At 36.3% G+C, this 13,550-nt stretch overlaps 1 protein-coding gene across 4 annotated transcripts in view; it reads left to right on the top strand.

Annotated features, from left to right (window-relative positions):
* nectin1b (nectin cell adhesion molecule 1b) overlaps positions 1 to 13,550 on the top strand; it is a 214,762-nt gene that overhangs the window by 68,307 nt on the left and 132,905 nt on the right. For all 4 annotated transcript variants that reach the window (XM_052582553.1, XM_052582557.1, XM_052582556.1 and 1 more), the window contains exon 5: positions 3,648 to 3,799. In XM_052582553.1, the coding sequence (XP_052438513.1) occupies positions 3,648 to 3,799 (152 nt within the window). The remainder of the gene's footprint in view (positions 1 to 3,647; positions 3,800 to 13,550) is intronic.

Here is a 13,550-nt window from a genome sequence, read left to right as displayed (position 1 = left end):
CAGAGTGAGGTGGAGGAAAAGACAGTGATGGGGAGAGACACGGGCGCCAATGTGACAGATAAGAGGGGACGGCCACAGCAGCAGTGGAGAGCGGACACCAAATGTGTTCTGAAGGGTCCCCTGGGCGCTACACAGGAGGTCATCACCACACTGTTGCAGAACGTTTTAATCCAGAGCAGCTATGGACGCACCCACACAAGCACTAGCTGCAGTTAAATTACAAATGTGTGGAAGTCTGTTAAATGGCATAACACTGAATATTGTTACTTATTACACAAACGGCCTTCTGAAAATGCACAGAGAATTGCATTGGGAAGAACACAGAGTATGTGTCAAAGTGTGTCATTTCTGCACCACTAGCTTCACCAGATTGCAGGTTTTCCAAACACTTCCATGATCTGCTACTGGTCGACTTCCCCAAATTCACGCTATTGGTTGAGCCAACGCTGCTATGCCAGCCTGGTTGGATTCTTAAAAATACAAAGCAATGTTTTGAAAGCTGCATGGTGTTTACATTTTCTGTCAACCTACAAATAATGCTCTCTGTGTACAAGGTTACAAGAAAGTGATTTTGATAGAACTCATTCCTAGTCTTGTGGTGAAAAAAATTATTCTGTGCAAGTTAAATCACTTTTTTTTTTTTTTCTGTAATCTTAAATCAAGTAGTGTTTCATCTCTGATTTTGCAAAACATCCTTAACCACTCTCTTCCAACCGTCAGTCTGCTATGAGCTAAAGATGGCAAGGAAGTGCACTAAAACCAATCCATGCCCTCTGTTTTGTCTCATTTGATATTGTTTCATTCAGAAATAGCCTACCTATAAAATATTGTAAAGTCGACTCAACTTCACAACAAACTGAATCAAATATTCTTTTAAATTGATTTACACAAGCTCCAGTCTGGATCCAGAACACCTGAGAAGAGATGATGCTGACCATCAGAGGACCTCAGATGATGCTAACCCTGAATCAACAAACAGAACTAACAATTATTGCTAAATGTGTGACTGCATCATATAATAACTTAATAATATTGATAGTTCATCATCTAGCTGACTACGTCTTGTATTATTATTTTAATTTTTTCTAAAATCCTGTCAAATGTGCACAAACTACTAGCTATTACTAAATATTGTAGAAACATAATTGTCTGTAAAGTTGCTTTGTAACGATTTGTATTGTAAAAAGCGCTATACAAATAAACATGAATTGAATTGAATTCTCCATTATATATTCAATTTAATTCTAAAATATGTTACAATAGTTTAAGATCATTGAATCTTTGCAACAAGTAAATTCAGTCGCAATATCCATTTCACACAGACTTTTGTATCCTCTTGATGCATATTGCACACAATTGGAGTACTTTTTTGATCTGGTAAGCTCTGATCTGATTGGATAGATTTGCAACTATTTAGGATGACCTTTCCTGTAATGAAACTGTGAACAGCGACTGATAACTTAACTTGTCTTCCAGACAGTCTTTTCCAAAGTTGGTGATTCTTGGCTGATTCTCGGGCCAGACTTTAACGGTGATGCTCAAAAGTCTGGCTAAGCATTACTATATGAAATATAACTTCTATTTCAGATTTCTCTTTGAAATATGATGAGACTTCTCTTACACACCTACGCACCCTTTAAGTTTCAGATTTGCATTAATTTCCCAGCTATCAAAACATGCCTCAGAGATTCCTACCATAAATATATCATAAAGCAAGCAGAACAGTCATAAACACTCACACTCAGAGTTTATCTTCAGACAGCTCATTGTGACAAATTTCCTTATCTATCTCTCCTCCCGTCTTCCGTCTGCTGGATCTTATCAGATTGCTTTGCAGCAGTCAGCATTTAGGGAAACACATTATACCTTCTGCGTTTTTTGGGCTGAAATCTGTCTCACAGGCCGTGTCCTCAACTAGGTTATGAATAATACAACAACAGTTTAGAAAACCGATGACTTCTGCTTAAAGACGAAAAAAAAAAAAAAAAAAAACACATTTGAAAAACAATACAACCCAAACCAGGAGTTGTTTTGCGTGAAATTGTCTGAGGATAGACGTAGTGGTGTGTGTTAGTAAGGGTTATACATTTTGTAATTGAACTTTTAGTAGCCATTGCTTTGCTTTGCATCATACCTAATGACACCATTTATCCATGGTAAAATCACTGTAGTGGTTAAGGTGGCTTTGCATTTATGAAACAGTGAAGTACAAAAGCAAAACGATAAAATAAATAATTCAATGTGTTAATACAAATAATCACAAATAATGATTCATCCTCTGAGTATACTATAGGTCATTAGCATAGCTTAATATTGTGTTCACTTTTAAGGATTAGAAAGTTCCGTTTTAAAATTATTACCCAGGGTTGTTGATAGCTTCAGGCATCCTTAAAATAATGATTTTATTTTATGATGTATTTCCAGTCATATTAAAACATTAAACATAGTATTTACTATGGAAATATTAAAATATAAAGCATAAAGGTGGTTAATACTGATGCTATTTTGGTTCTTTTTACTTCACATCACGATATTTGGAAAGCTGAACATACAATTTGGTCAAATTCGGCAAGTCTGAATATTATAAATTTAATAATATTAATGTTTATGTCGCATTAATATAGAATTAAGTTCATGTGCATTCACAGTTGAGTATAATGTGAACAACTTCAGATGAGGCTTACTCAAATCAGAACTGTGCTCTTTATCATTCATCTTATAGTACACAATGATTATGCATGTTCTGTTCTGTTCTGCTCTGACTGAGACTTGACCTGATTTCTACCATGCTTTCTTCTCTCACCCTTTTGTTGACCTGAATAAATGGTCCGTTATATTGTTTGGATGCCTTATTGTACTAGCAGATCAACTGTTTCGTATGTCTTGCTTTGAGAATACCATTAGAAGGTTTGAAAACCACCAGTCACCCGGACCCTAAAGTACACCGGGTGTCATTGAGATGGAAGGAAGGAACTTGTTAAGTGGGAACTAGATGATCTGAAGGTGCCTGGTGCCTGGGGAGGCATCATTATACTGATCTCTGATAAGAGGCAAAGAGAACATCTGCCACAAGAACATTGCCAGAGATTGTGACCTCTGTCGAACTTTAGAAGAAGAATGATGCACGTCTAGACCCACGGGGCAGTTGAACCATGAAGATTCCAGAATTAGGACACTATAGTTAAAGTCTAAGAGTAGCCACATTGTAAGTCATACTCCATATTTGTCTTGATCGGTTTGTCTTGATCACTTGGGATCCAGTGTCAGGTGCAGCAGCCCAGAATGGAGAGAGTGGCAGCAAAACAACACATTTTTTTCCACATGTGACATCTCTACTTTTTGTCTTTGTTTGTTTTCACCATTTCAAACTACTCCCTCGTTCCCGGGGCAACATTCAGGCCTGTAGGGGCCCGTTCGCACGTTTTGTAGTACCAACCTTCACGTCTGCCGGTTTAAGATGTGCAGTTGTTGGAATGCTTGGTATGTTTGTTTTAACAAAGAAGATTGAATCTTTCCACATAGTAACAGTTGATCTACTGATAATACCTATCATTTCAGTCTTAACCAATGTGAGTTGGTGTTGTCTCCCAGCCAACTCTGTTTTCATACGGGACAGCTAAAAAATATTATCTGTTTGTTTTTCTCAGGTTGAATGGATCGCTCCCCAACAATATTGAAATCAAGAACAACACCCTGTTCTTCAAAGGCCCGGTGACCTATGAGTTCGGAGGGACGTATGTCTGCGACGCCACCAATAGCATCGGCACACGCTCTGGACTGGTAGAGGTCAACGTGACGGGTAAGTTACGGATGCTTATCTGAGTTATCAAGTGCGTGTGTTGGTTGCTGGAAAAGCTTTAACATGGGCCCAGGTGATAGTAGCTCCAGAAATGTGAGTTTTGTAGGAATTGACCAGTACAAAGAGCAGTAGAATAAGAATTATTTATTTTACAAGCTCATTTAGAATTTCGTTGAACACTCTTCATCAAACACACAGATACAGTGGCTACAAAAAGTATTTGAACACTCAAGTCAAGGTTGTTGGTTTTTATTTTTGTTTTTTGTTTACTTTCTGATTCAATTGAGCGCTGATGATCAATGAAGAATAAATAAATCAATAGATTTATATATATACATTTTTGTTAGTTTTTTGTTCTATTGTTTTTCTCCAAAAAGGTATATTAATATATATTTTATAAATGTATATTATATATATATATATATATATATATATATATATATATATATATATATATATTTACAACCAGTGTTTTTCAATTTTTATTATTTTTTTTTTAATCCAAGGGTTGTCCAAAAGTGTAATAGTGCTGTTTTAAAAAATAATTGCTATTTGATTTGTTAGTTTATTATCTAAGGCAAATGGCATTCAAACATTTGACATGTGGCTTTAGTGTCAAAATACTTTTTGTTCATGTTGAAGCCTGCACTTGCATTGTTTTTGCACTGCTGCATGTATAGAGGTTGGCCTCCTACCTACGGTACGACCTGACAGTGAAGAAGAAGAAATTGCTATAATTTCCTTTTCTTTAATTTATCTCAGTCACATCACACATCAGGCTACAGTGCCAGCAGCCACACAATTAACTCACAAACAGATAGATGCTAGATTCAGAATAAAGCACTCTGTCATTTTCTCCCCAAAATAGCATCACAGTTTTGTTGCCTCTTTAGTATTGATCACAGGCACTTTGCAACAAACTCACATTTCTCCAAGCTACTTTCGCATCCCACATCTTCTTCGTCTTATCCGCCTTTACTTGTGTGAAAACAAGAACTACAATTGAAAACAGAACAAAACTGGAGCCGCTCCTCTGCCTTCACTCTAATTGTCATCTCAAACACCTGCAGTTCGTTCTTCAGGCTTTGCAATACATTAAGAACAAAAGATGATAATGAAAGGAGGTGATGCTGCTCTAGATTGCTGAGCAGAACCTCAAAATTGGTCCAATATTTGAAGAGAGCTTCTGCAGTTTTGTTCTGATAATAGCTTGTGCGCCTCTCTCTTCGCTTCAACGGGGAGCTTTTAACATGCATAGCTTTGCATGGTGGAGTCGACGCTTGGCTGTTCTCTGTCATTGCATTTATTTGTTTGTGTGGGTGTGTTTGCGTGTAAACTTCCAGGCCTTCGTCGTCCCGCCACGTCTCAGCTGGAGATTCTGGTGATGTGTTGCGGATGTGGTGATGTCATCTCATTCCGTGGCAGGTTTTCGATGATACGCTCCGCAGGCACAGGCAATGCATTAATGGAAGTCTGAATGGCTGATTTTGAATGAGGAGTGGTGAAGGAAAATATTCTGCAGGCGGGAAATTTCCGCCGCTGATATGTATAGAGCACGTCTGCTTCGGGAGAGATGTTGTTGATCATTTTCAAAACGGCAGTTCAGGAAATTGTGAGAGTTCAGCAATAGGTCACGATGTGAGTTTACAGAACTTTGGTGCTTTGCAGTGGAAAATGTTATTGCTTTTTTAATAGTTTATCTATTATATTTCACACGAGTCTCAACTTTGCCTTAGATGTTTCTCCAGGAGATTTTCGTTTGAACAATTAAAGAACATTTAGTATATATATATATATATATATATATATATATATATATATATATATATATATATATATATATATATATATATATATATATATATATATATAAACGACCACTTCAGGTTGTGGTACACATCTTTTTGCAGATAAATCTTGCTTATTTTTTAAAAGTAAAAGCTTTTATATTGTTAGTAATATCTTAAGATGAACACTTACTGGACTGAGGCAACTAAGGTTTACTTTATTATCCAGAACATTATCATTGTATTGCATTGTTCGCAATATACAGTATATTTTGTCCCCCAATGATGAAAACTACAGAACTTTGATCATAAAACCTAGGAATTTAAAAATCATCTTACTAAGACTTATTATTGGGAGATTTAGAGTGACAACTGATATTAATGTTATTATTACTGTAATTATTATTATTATTATTATTATTATCATCATCATTATTATTATTATTATTGTACGTTTTGTCAGAATCATAATTGTCTTTGTGTGTGTGTTTTTCTTGATTTTCATATTGTTTTAGTTAATACTATATGAGCCGTAAAAAAACTCATGTATCAAATATGATACTCAACAAAAAACACATATGCAATTCTTTAGTTTAGTTTAGTTTAGTCTAATTCCATATATATATATATATATATATATATATATATATATATATATATATATATATATATATATATATATATATATATATATATATATATATTCCACTGGGTGTAAGGCTTTACATGGAGAATAGATTAATAGATTAATACATTGAGAGAATAGAAGTATAAATTGAATGCCAATACTGTACAGGTGTAAAGAGAGATTAATATAGTCATAAAAATATGGGAAGCAGGACACTTTATCCAAAGAATCCATTTTCTTTTTAACACTCAACCTATTAAATACCTCCCATTTGTGAAACATTTCCATATGAGTTCCATATCCCCTTTACAGAAAAAAGTTTCTCTTCAGAAAACAGTTCAAAACTAAGTTGCACGTCTCCTCTCTCCTTCTCGCTGTCCAAAGGTTGCCAGCAGAACATGCACTGAAAGCCTTATTTGTTCTTTCCGACCTCTGTTTGGCAATGCCTGGGGATTGTTTCCGTATTGCATGTGCCCATTTGATGATAGATCCCTCCTCGATGGGAACGTCTATCCTTTGATGGATCATTCCATCCGGAGGTCGTTGAACCTCTGTCTCTCTCCCTCTCTGTTTGTGGGAGAGCTCACAGAGATTGAAGTATCAAAATTATACTTATGAAGAGGGATTGGTGGTGTGATGTGTTTCATGAGTAACTTATTTTATTCTTTTTCTTTTTCATTTTTGTGCAAGACAGTTGCAGGTAATTGTTTGCAGGCAGTGTAAACACTGTGGTGTTCAACTTGCCAACTTCTGACTCAAACAGTGACGTGAGTTTGAGGCTACCTGCTTGACTGAACAATAAAAGACATGTTTGGGAAATAGTCATTAGTTTAGCAATTTTGTCTGGTGCCACCAGTGGTGCTGAAATGACACACTGCGGCTTTAAACATCCTATACGATGTGCTCATCTGCAGTGTTGAATCTTTCAATTTCGTCGTGCCTTTTTTATGAGTTCATTATAGTTTTATTTGTAGTCACAACTTCCATGGCAGCAGCTGTTCTCCCTTTACGGCTCCATATTAATCTCATTCACATTCCTGTGAGTATTTCATTAATAACCGTGACTGAAATGTTCGGCCTACGCACAATGCATCGAGGACTGTAGCCACTGCAGAATCGTTTTGTTTTAAAGTCAACATGAAATCAAAATGGACCCTACATTTACTTTCTTGGTCTTATTTTGCTTCCAAAAATCTTTGCAATCTAAATGTAATAATTAGCTTTGCCTCTAAAAGGAATTTTCTTATTGGCTGACGTCTCGAATCTCTCTTACTCTTCGATCCTCCTACCACCTGGTTCCATTCTGGTGTATAACAGCTACTTCAATCAGTTCCTGATGTATAAAACCAAGTCCTGCCCTGCTAATTTTTATTGCTGAATGTCCAGACGCAGGTTGCAGAAGTAAAATGGGTTGCAAACAGCTCATGTTGACTTTAAAGTGCAATGGCATAATCTAATCGCTGTCAGTCCAGGATGACAAGGCAAAACCTCCTTGACTGTCTGTACATTTTCAACGACACAGCTCTATGGTCCCTGTAGTTTTGTACCGTGCTCTGCATGGCCAAACGAGATGCTAATAAGGCTTTTCCATCTGTTCTTATCATAGCTAGAGGGAAACCTCTCCACGAGAGAGCACATATGGGCTATTACAGCTCCATTCTCATACCAAGAGTGGAAGTGATACCTCTGGCAAAAGCAGCCCACTCAAACGCTGTAAAACAGTGTTCTGTGCTCATTTAGTTCCTCACACATTGCTTCTGAAAGAGTCCATGTGAGAACTGAAGCCTCCACGTGACCGGTTACCCAGTGTTGGCAACGTTGGGGCAACTGCAAAGACGGCGTCTGTGCCAGATGGACGCAGCTTACTCCGAGTACCACGTCTCTGCCGCGGTTTCTTGTGAACTGCGTAAGCGGTTGTCCATTGTTCGCCTGGCTGCACCTGGGAGAAGGAGAGTTTTGTGTGTGAAGCACGCGGCGAGGCTGGCACTCCCTTGCAGGAGCTCGCAACAGCTGCGAGACTGTGTGGAAGAGATGATAACATTGTGAAGATGAAACTGTGGAGATCTCAACTTTAACAGCTGTGCTCTCTTTCTCATTGTTGCTTTTTGTTTCTTTTGCATGTGACCAACACGTTTTTCTCTCTGTCTACCAGCGTTAATCCACTCAGCAAAAAATGTGTCAGAAATTGTCTGTGATGTTTCTTCTTTTTTTTGGCAACACTAATAAAGATGAGATGAAAGATGCAATGTAATGTCAATAAAATTATTTTAAACAAACAAAAAAATATATATATATTAAAAAACGTAATTAAAATTATGCCAGCAGCAATTTGCGCTAAGTGTAAATAGCGAAAGAGGCTATTTGCAGTAAGTACAAATAGCAATAGATTCTATTTAAACTAAGTGCAAATAGCTTAAGATTCTATTTACTCTCTGTTAAAATTGCACGATTTTCTGCTATTTATAATACTACTACTATTGAAAATAGTGGCAATTATCTGCACCTCAGTATTGTAGTATATTATAAAACAGTATGCAAAAATAACTTTATGAGTGTAAATTCTAAAATGGATTCCATCTTATTGGGACAATAAAGGCTTCCCTACACCTACCCTTACCCTGCCCAATTCCTTTTATTTTCAGCTTTTTGATTATGTACTTAAATGTCATTGAAAATAAATTATTTTCTTATGTGATTTAAATTTTGAAAAGGGAGATTTTTTTTTTTTTTTTTTTTTTGCCAAATGGCTGATTCAAACCCAGGTCGATCGCGTCAAAATAAATGCAACACACGTGTTACCATCTGCACCACTGGAGCTGAAGGCTGTTGACTGTATTTCGAAATGTCGACTAGCCGAATCACACATTGGTGGGTGGAGTTAGTGTAAATAGCTTCTGCAAACAAGGCGGGCTATTTGAACATAGTGTAAATAGGCACTCCGTTAAATTATTCAGTAATACATAAAACATAATATTGAGTCGAGGGCAATAGTTTAGAGACTTTCAAAGAAACACATTTACGTCATTTAACTAATGTTTGTTTTGTTGACTGTAAAAGCATACCATGTCAGTCAGAGTGAAATGTAATAAAATTAATAAATACAGTATAACAAAGTATTGACTAAACGTAAGAATTCTTTTCAACAAAAAGACAAAAAAACTATGACTAAAGCTGTGTTGAAATGAAGAGTGCCTTCTAATATCCTCTTTCTTTCTCTCTGTCTGTTTTCCTGTGGTTTTCCCCCTCTCTCTCTGCGCTGGATTGAATTGGCATTAGAACTGTAAGGCTCAGTTAAAGCGTGTGCTGATGCTTCATAAACTTCAAACGCAATCTCTCTTCTCGCGAACAGCTATGGACAGGCCTTGCTGAGGCCAGGCAGATTTTCGTTGCTCTGCTTCTCACTGGATTATACTTAGCACTCAGACAGGGCAGAATGCAAAATGAGGTGTCTTCCAAATAAAAACACACGAAAACAAGTGACTGTCCAGTAGCCGTCTTTCATAGTGTTGGAAATTTACCCAAACCCTGTTGCCACTAATGCATTCCATATGACCTGTGCTCTGCATGCATGGAACTACCGCATTCGGTGCCCAGACATGGAGTAATAAACATCTGGCTCCATTGAAATTCACCTCGTCAAACGCGGTTACACTGCACACAATTGAATGGAAATCTACAAATGGGGTGTAGTAGATTCCACTAGATATACCGGGTAGAATCTCAAGTACCCTGACCCACCCCAGTGCATCTTGATTAAAAATCTGCTTCAGTGGACGATACACTTTTAAAAAGCTCTGAGGAGTGTAATTTGTCAAGTTGTTTGATCGCTTGTCTCATGTGCTGTAGATTAACAGTAGTGCTTTGACAAAGCTCTTCAGAACTGAATCTTTCATCTTATCTCTCATGCTGACTATCTCTCGCTCTCTTTCTCTCTGTAGATTTGAAGATAAGTGGAGTGAATGCTTTATAGCTGAAGCTGAATGCATGAGAAGTGTTAAACAATTTAACGCTAAGTTCGTTTTCAGGCCACCTAACTGTGCTAGTGGTTTCCCTAATGTTACAATCAGGATAATATATATATATATATATATATATATATATATATATATATATATATATATATATATATATATATATATTTAAAAAATTCTGTAAGCTATTAGCAGGGTAGTTATTGTCCTTTTTACACAGTCTATGTTTATTGTTGAATGTGTGCTATTGAACATTTCCACCATTACTGCTCAGGAAAAAATATATAGTTCATTGAACATGTTGACCTTTTGTGAACGGCATTTAAATAGCCTATTACAGCATGTCTTAACCAAGTTTTTCAGTGACAAGCAATTTGTGTGTGGAACGTAAGACAGTCAATCACAGCCAGTCAATAAGATGTTTTAGATTTAATGTACAGTCATGAGGGAAAGGATTTGGAGATTTTACAACAGACTCTAGAAATTGATACAAAACCATCTGCAAAATTCTATTGATTTTGCACATGATCTTCTTTTGATATGGGTTTACAGGTCAATCAGCTAGACAAATAAGTGAACAAATAAATTAATTAAATGCAACACAAAAATACATAATGAAATGTTAGTGTAAATACAAAAAATATCGAACGCTTGTTTTGAGTGATGAAAAAAAGGTAACATATAAAAATATTAAACCTTTGTTTTGTCCATGATATATTGTATTAGTACATTACATTAGTGACAACTTGTCCCTGAATCTATATATTTATTTAATTAATAAATACATACATGCATACATAAGTAACTTACATGAATATCAGCTAAATAATAATAAAATCAATAAAAAACAAACAAACAAACAAAAAGTCCAAAAACGTAACAATTTTAATCTGTTAATTGGAAGGTTTATTATTTTATTTTTTTCAAGGTCAGGATCATTTGCATTAATGTTACTATGTGCATATTTCCTATGATGTGCATTTCCTTCAGCTTTATGTAATGAAATTACTCGAGGTCTTACATTTTTGAGGAAACGGATACTCTTCAAGAGATTCCTCAATCAGCAGTTCCGTGGGGATTTGTAATTAAAGAAATGAATGAGGAGATTTATGTGCTGACTGCTTTAGTCTTTTCAAACTGTGTGTTGGGTTTTTGAGTGGGAAGTGTTGAAGACCGCTAGTCTCGTATGTATGTGAACAGTGAGTAAGAAAGAGAGGTGTAAGATGGTCCCGTAATTATCTAATTATCGCGCCTGAGAAAGAGAAGAGGGCAAGTGTGTGGTTCTTTCCATCTGCTTTCTCTCTTTCCTTCTTTCTGCCTTTCCCTCTGTCTCTTTTGCTTATCTCACCCTCAGAACTACTCAATAAACCTTGAATTGACCTTGTCAGATGTGAGAAAACCGTTTATTTTTTATATTTATTTATTTATTTGTAATCATAAAGCATGTCTAATCAATTAAAATTATGACATGCATAGAATTTAGCAATGATTTGTTAAAAGTTAAACAAACAATAAATTTTTTTGAGCACTTGTTTCTCAAATTCAGTTTTCTGATTTTATGTTTTTGGGTTTCATTGTAATGGTTTAATTAAATTTTGAATAATAATCAAAACAATAAAAAATTTTAAAAGAAATTAAAAATAATAATAATAATAATAATAATAATAATAATAATAATAATAATAATAATTTATATTATAATATTATTACGTAGAGAAGTATGTTCTGTTATACAGTGATTATGTATTTCTGTCACAATTTTGTCAAATTACTCTGAACTTTTATTTTGATGGGTTGTTTTGAAAACATTTTTGCTTCTGTGCTCACAGTATATCTGACTCATGATGAGGTTTATCAAATTCAGTGGTGAATTGCTGGTGAGGTGACTCTCAGAGCAGCCCTGGATATAAAGTTCATGTCTTAGTATTTAGAGACGACAGACACTAAAAACACAGAGCATAACGTGTGCTTGAATATGTGTAAAGAGCAGCTATTTTATGCTTTAATATACACAGACACAAAATTCATGATATTCTACATTTCACCATGAATTGCAGTTTTTTTATGAATTGACTGTGTGATTCCATCCATGTTTTCAGCATCACAGAAATCATAGGGCACTAGTTTTAATTTCAGTGTGCGCTTGCTGTTATAAATTGACTTAGTGACACTCTGATCTACCATCAGGGTCAGGAAGGCCCATGACGTCGTCTGTTTGTAGTCGTGTTGCACAACACGGGTTAATGTGGCATAGGTGACTTAGCTCCCCTCCGTTTAAGAAGCCAAGACCGCTTAGCTTTAGTGCCGCTACACACCGCTGACAACTGTTCACGCTCGCCTGAGCAAGCAATCCCTCACAGTGAAGTTCAAAATGAGAGGAAGAACCAGAAGGAGAGAAAAAAAGGCTGAGTGAAGTTAGAAAAATGCCCACCACAAGGTGAAAATGAGATGAATAAAACATAGCCACACCAAACCAAAGTATAAATAAATAAAGGAATACTTGTCGCTGGAAGAAACGCTTGAGTGTACCCAATATTGGGATTCGTTTGAGACCATTGAATGAAATGGAAGCGTAAGTGAGCCCTTGAGGCATGAGGGTGAATGTAGGGACAGAGTGACGGAGGGTGTTTACTGGCTTTATATAAGTGGCTGAGTCAAGGCCTGGCATCTCCCTGCTCTCTGTTCGCTCCTGTCACATGTTCTGTCCTCCCAGGCTTGACAAGGGAGCAAAATGTGAAGGAAGAAAAGGAAAAAAGAGCGGCATAGAGCAACAGAGTGAAACACGACACAAAGAAGAGGCGAGAGATAGCTTGGGATATGAATTGATAAGAAGCCATTTGAGAGGCATTTCATTTGCATGGAAACGTCAGGGTTTTTAATATATTTGCCAGCCTCCGCTCACATCACACAGGCCTCATTTGAAATCCATTCACGCTGCGGTTCGGAGCAAAGGGCTGATTCGCCATACAAAACTCCAATTATACAAATCCCAGCGAGTGTAGAGCTGCTCACACGTACGAGGAATTGTGACTCCTGCTGTTCACATGGCCCTAGAGGGGGACGGTGGGAGGGACAGACATCGTACACGTCGGCTTTTTATGTTCTTAATAAATGTTTATGTCTACCTAAGACTAAAAATAAATTGTGTTTAATTGTATCTTTATCATTTTTTTCTCACAAATGCAACTTTATATCTCATAGTTGTGTTTATCTCATAATTATGACTTTATTTCTTAGAATTGTCACTTATTTTGTCATAATGTCAACATTATTTATTACAATTGTAGTTCACACATATAACTATTTCTAATGATTTTGAATTTATATTCCAGAATGTCAGGTTCGCAAATTCAGAATTGTTACTC

The sequence above is a fragment of the Carassius gibelio genome, chromosome B18, assembly GCF_023724105.1.
Source record: "Carassius gibelio isolate Cgi1373 ecotype wild population from Czech Republic chromosome B18, carGib1.2-hapl.c, whole genome shotgun sequence".
NCBI classification, from domain to species: domain Eukaryota; kingdom Metazoa; phylum Chordata; class Actinopteri; order Cypriniformes; family Cyprinidae; genus Carassius; species Carassius gibelio.
Note: the sequence above shows the minus strand (reverse complement) of the source record. Positions and strands in the feature narration are given on the sequence as shown.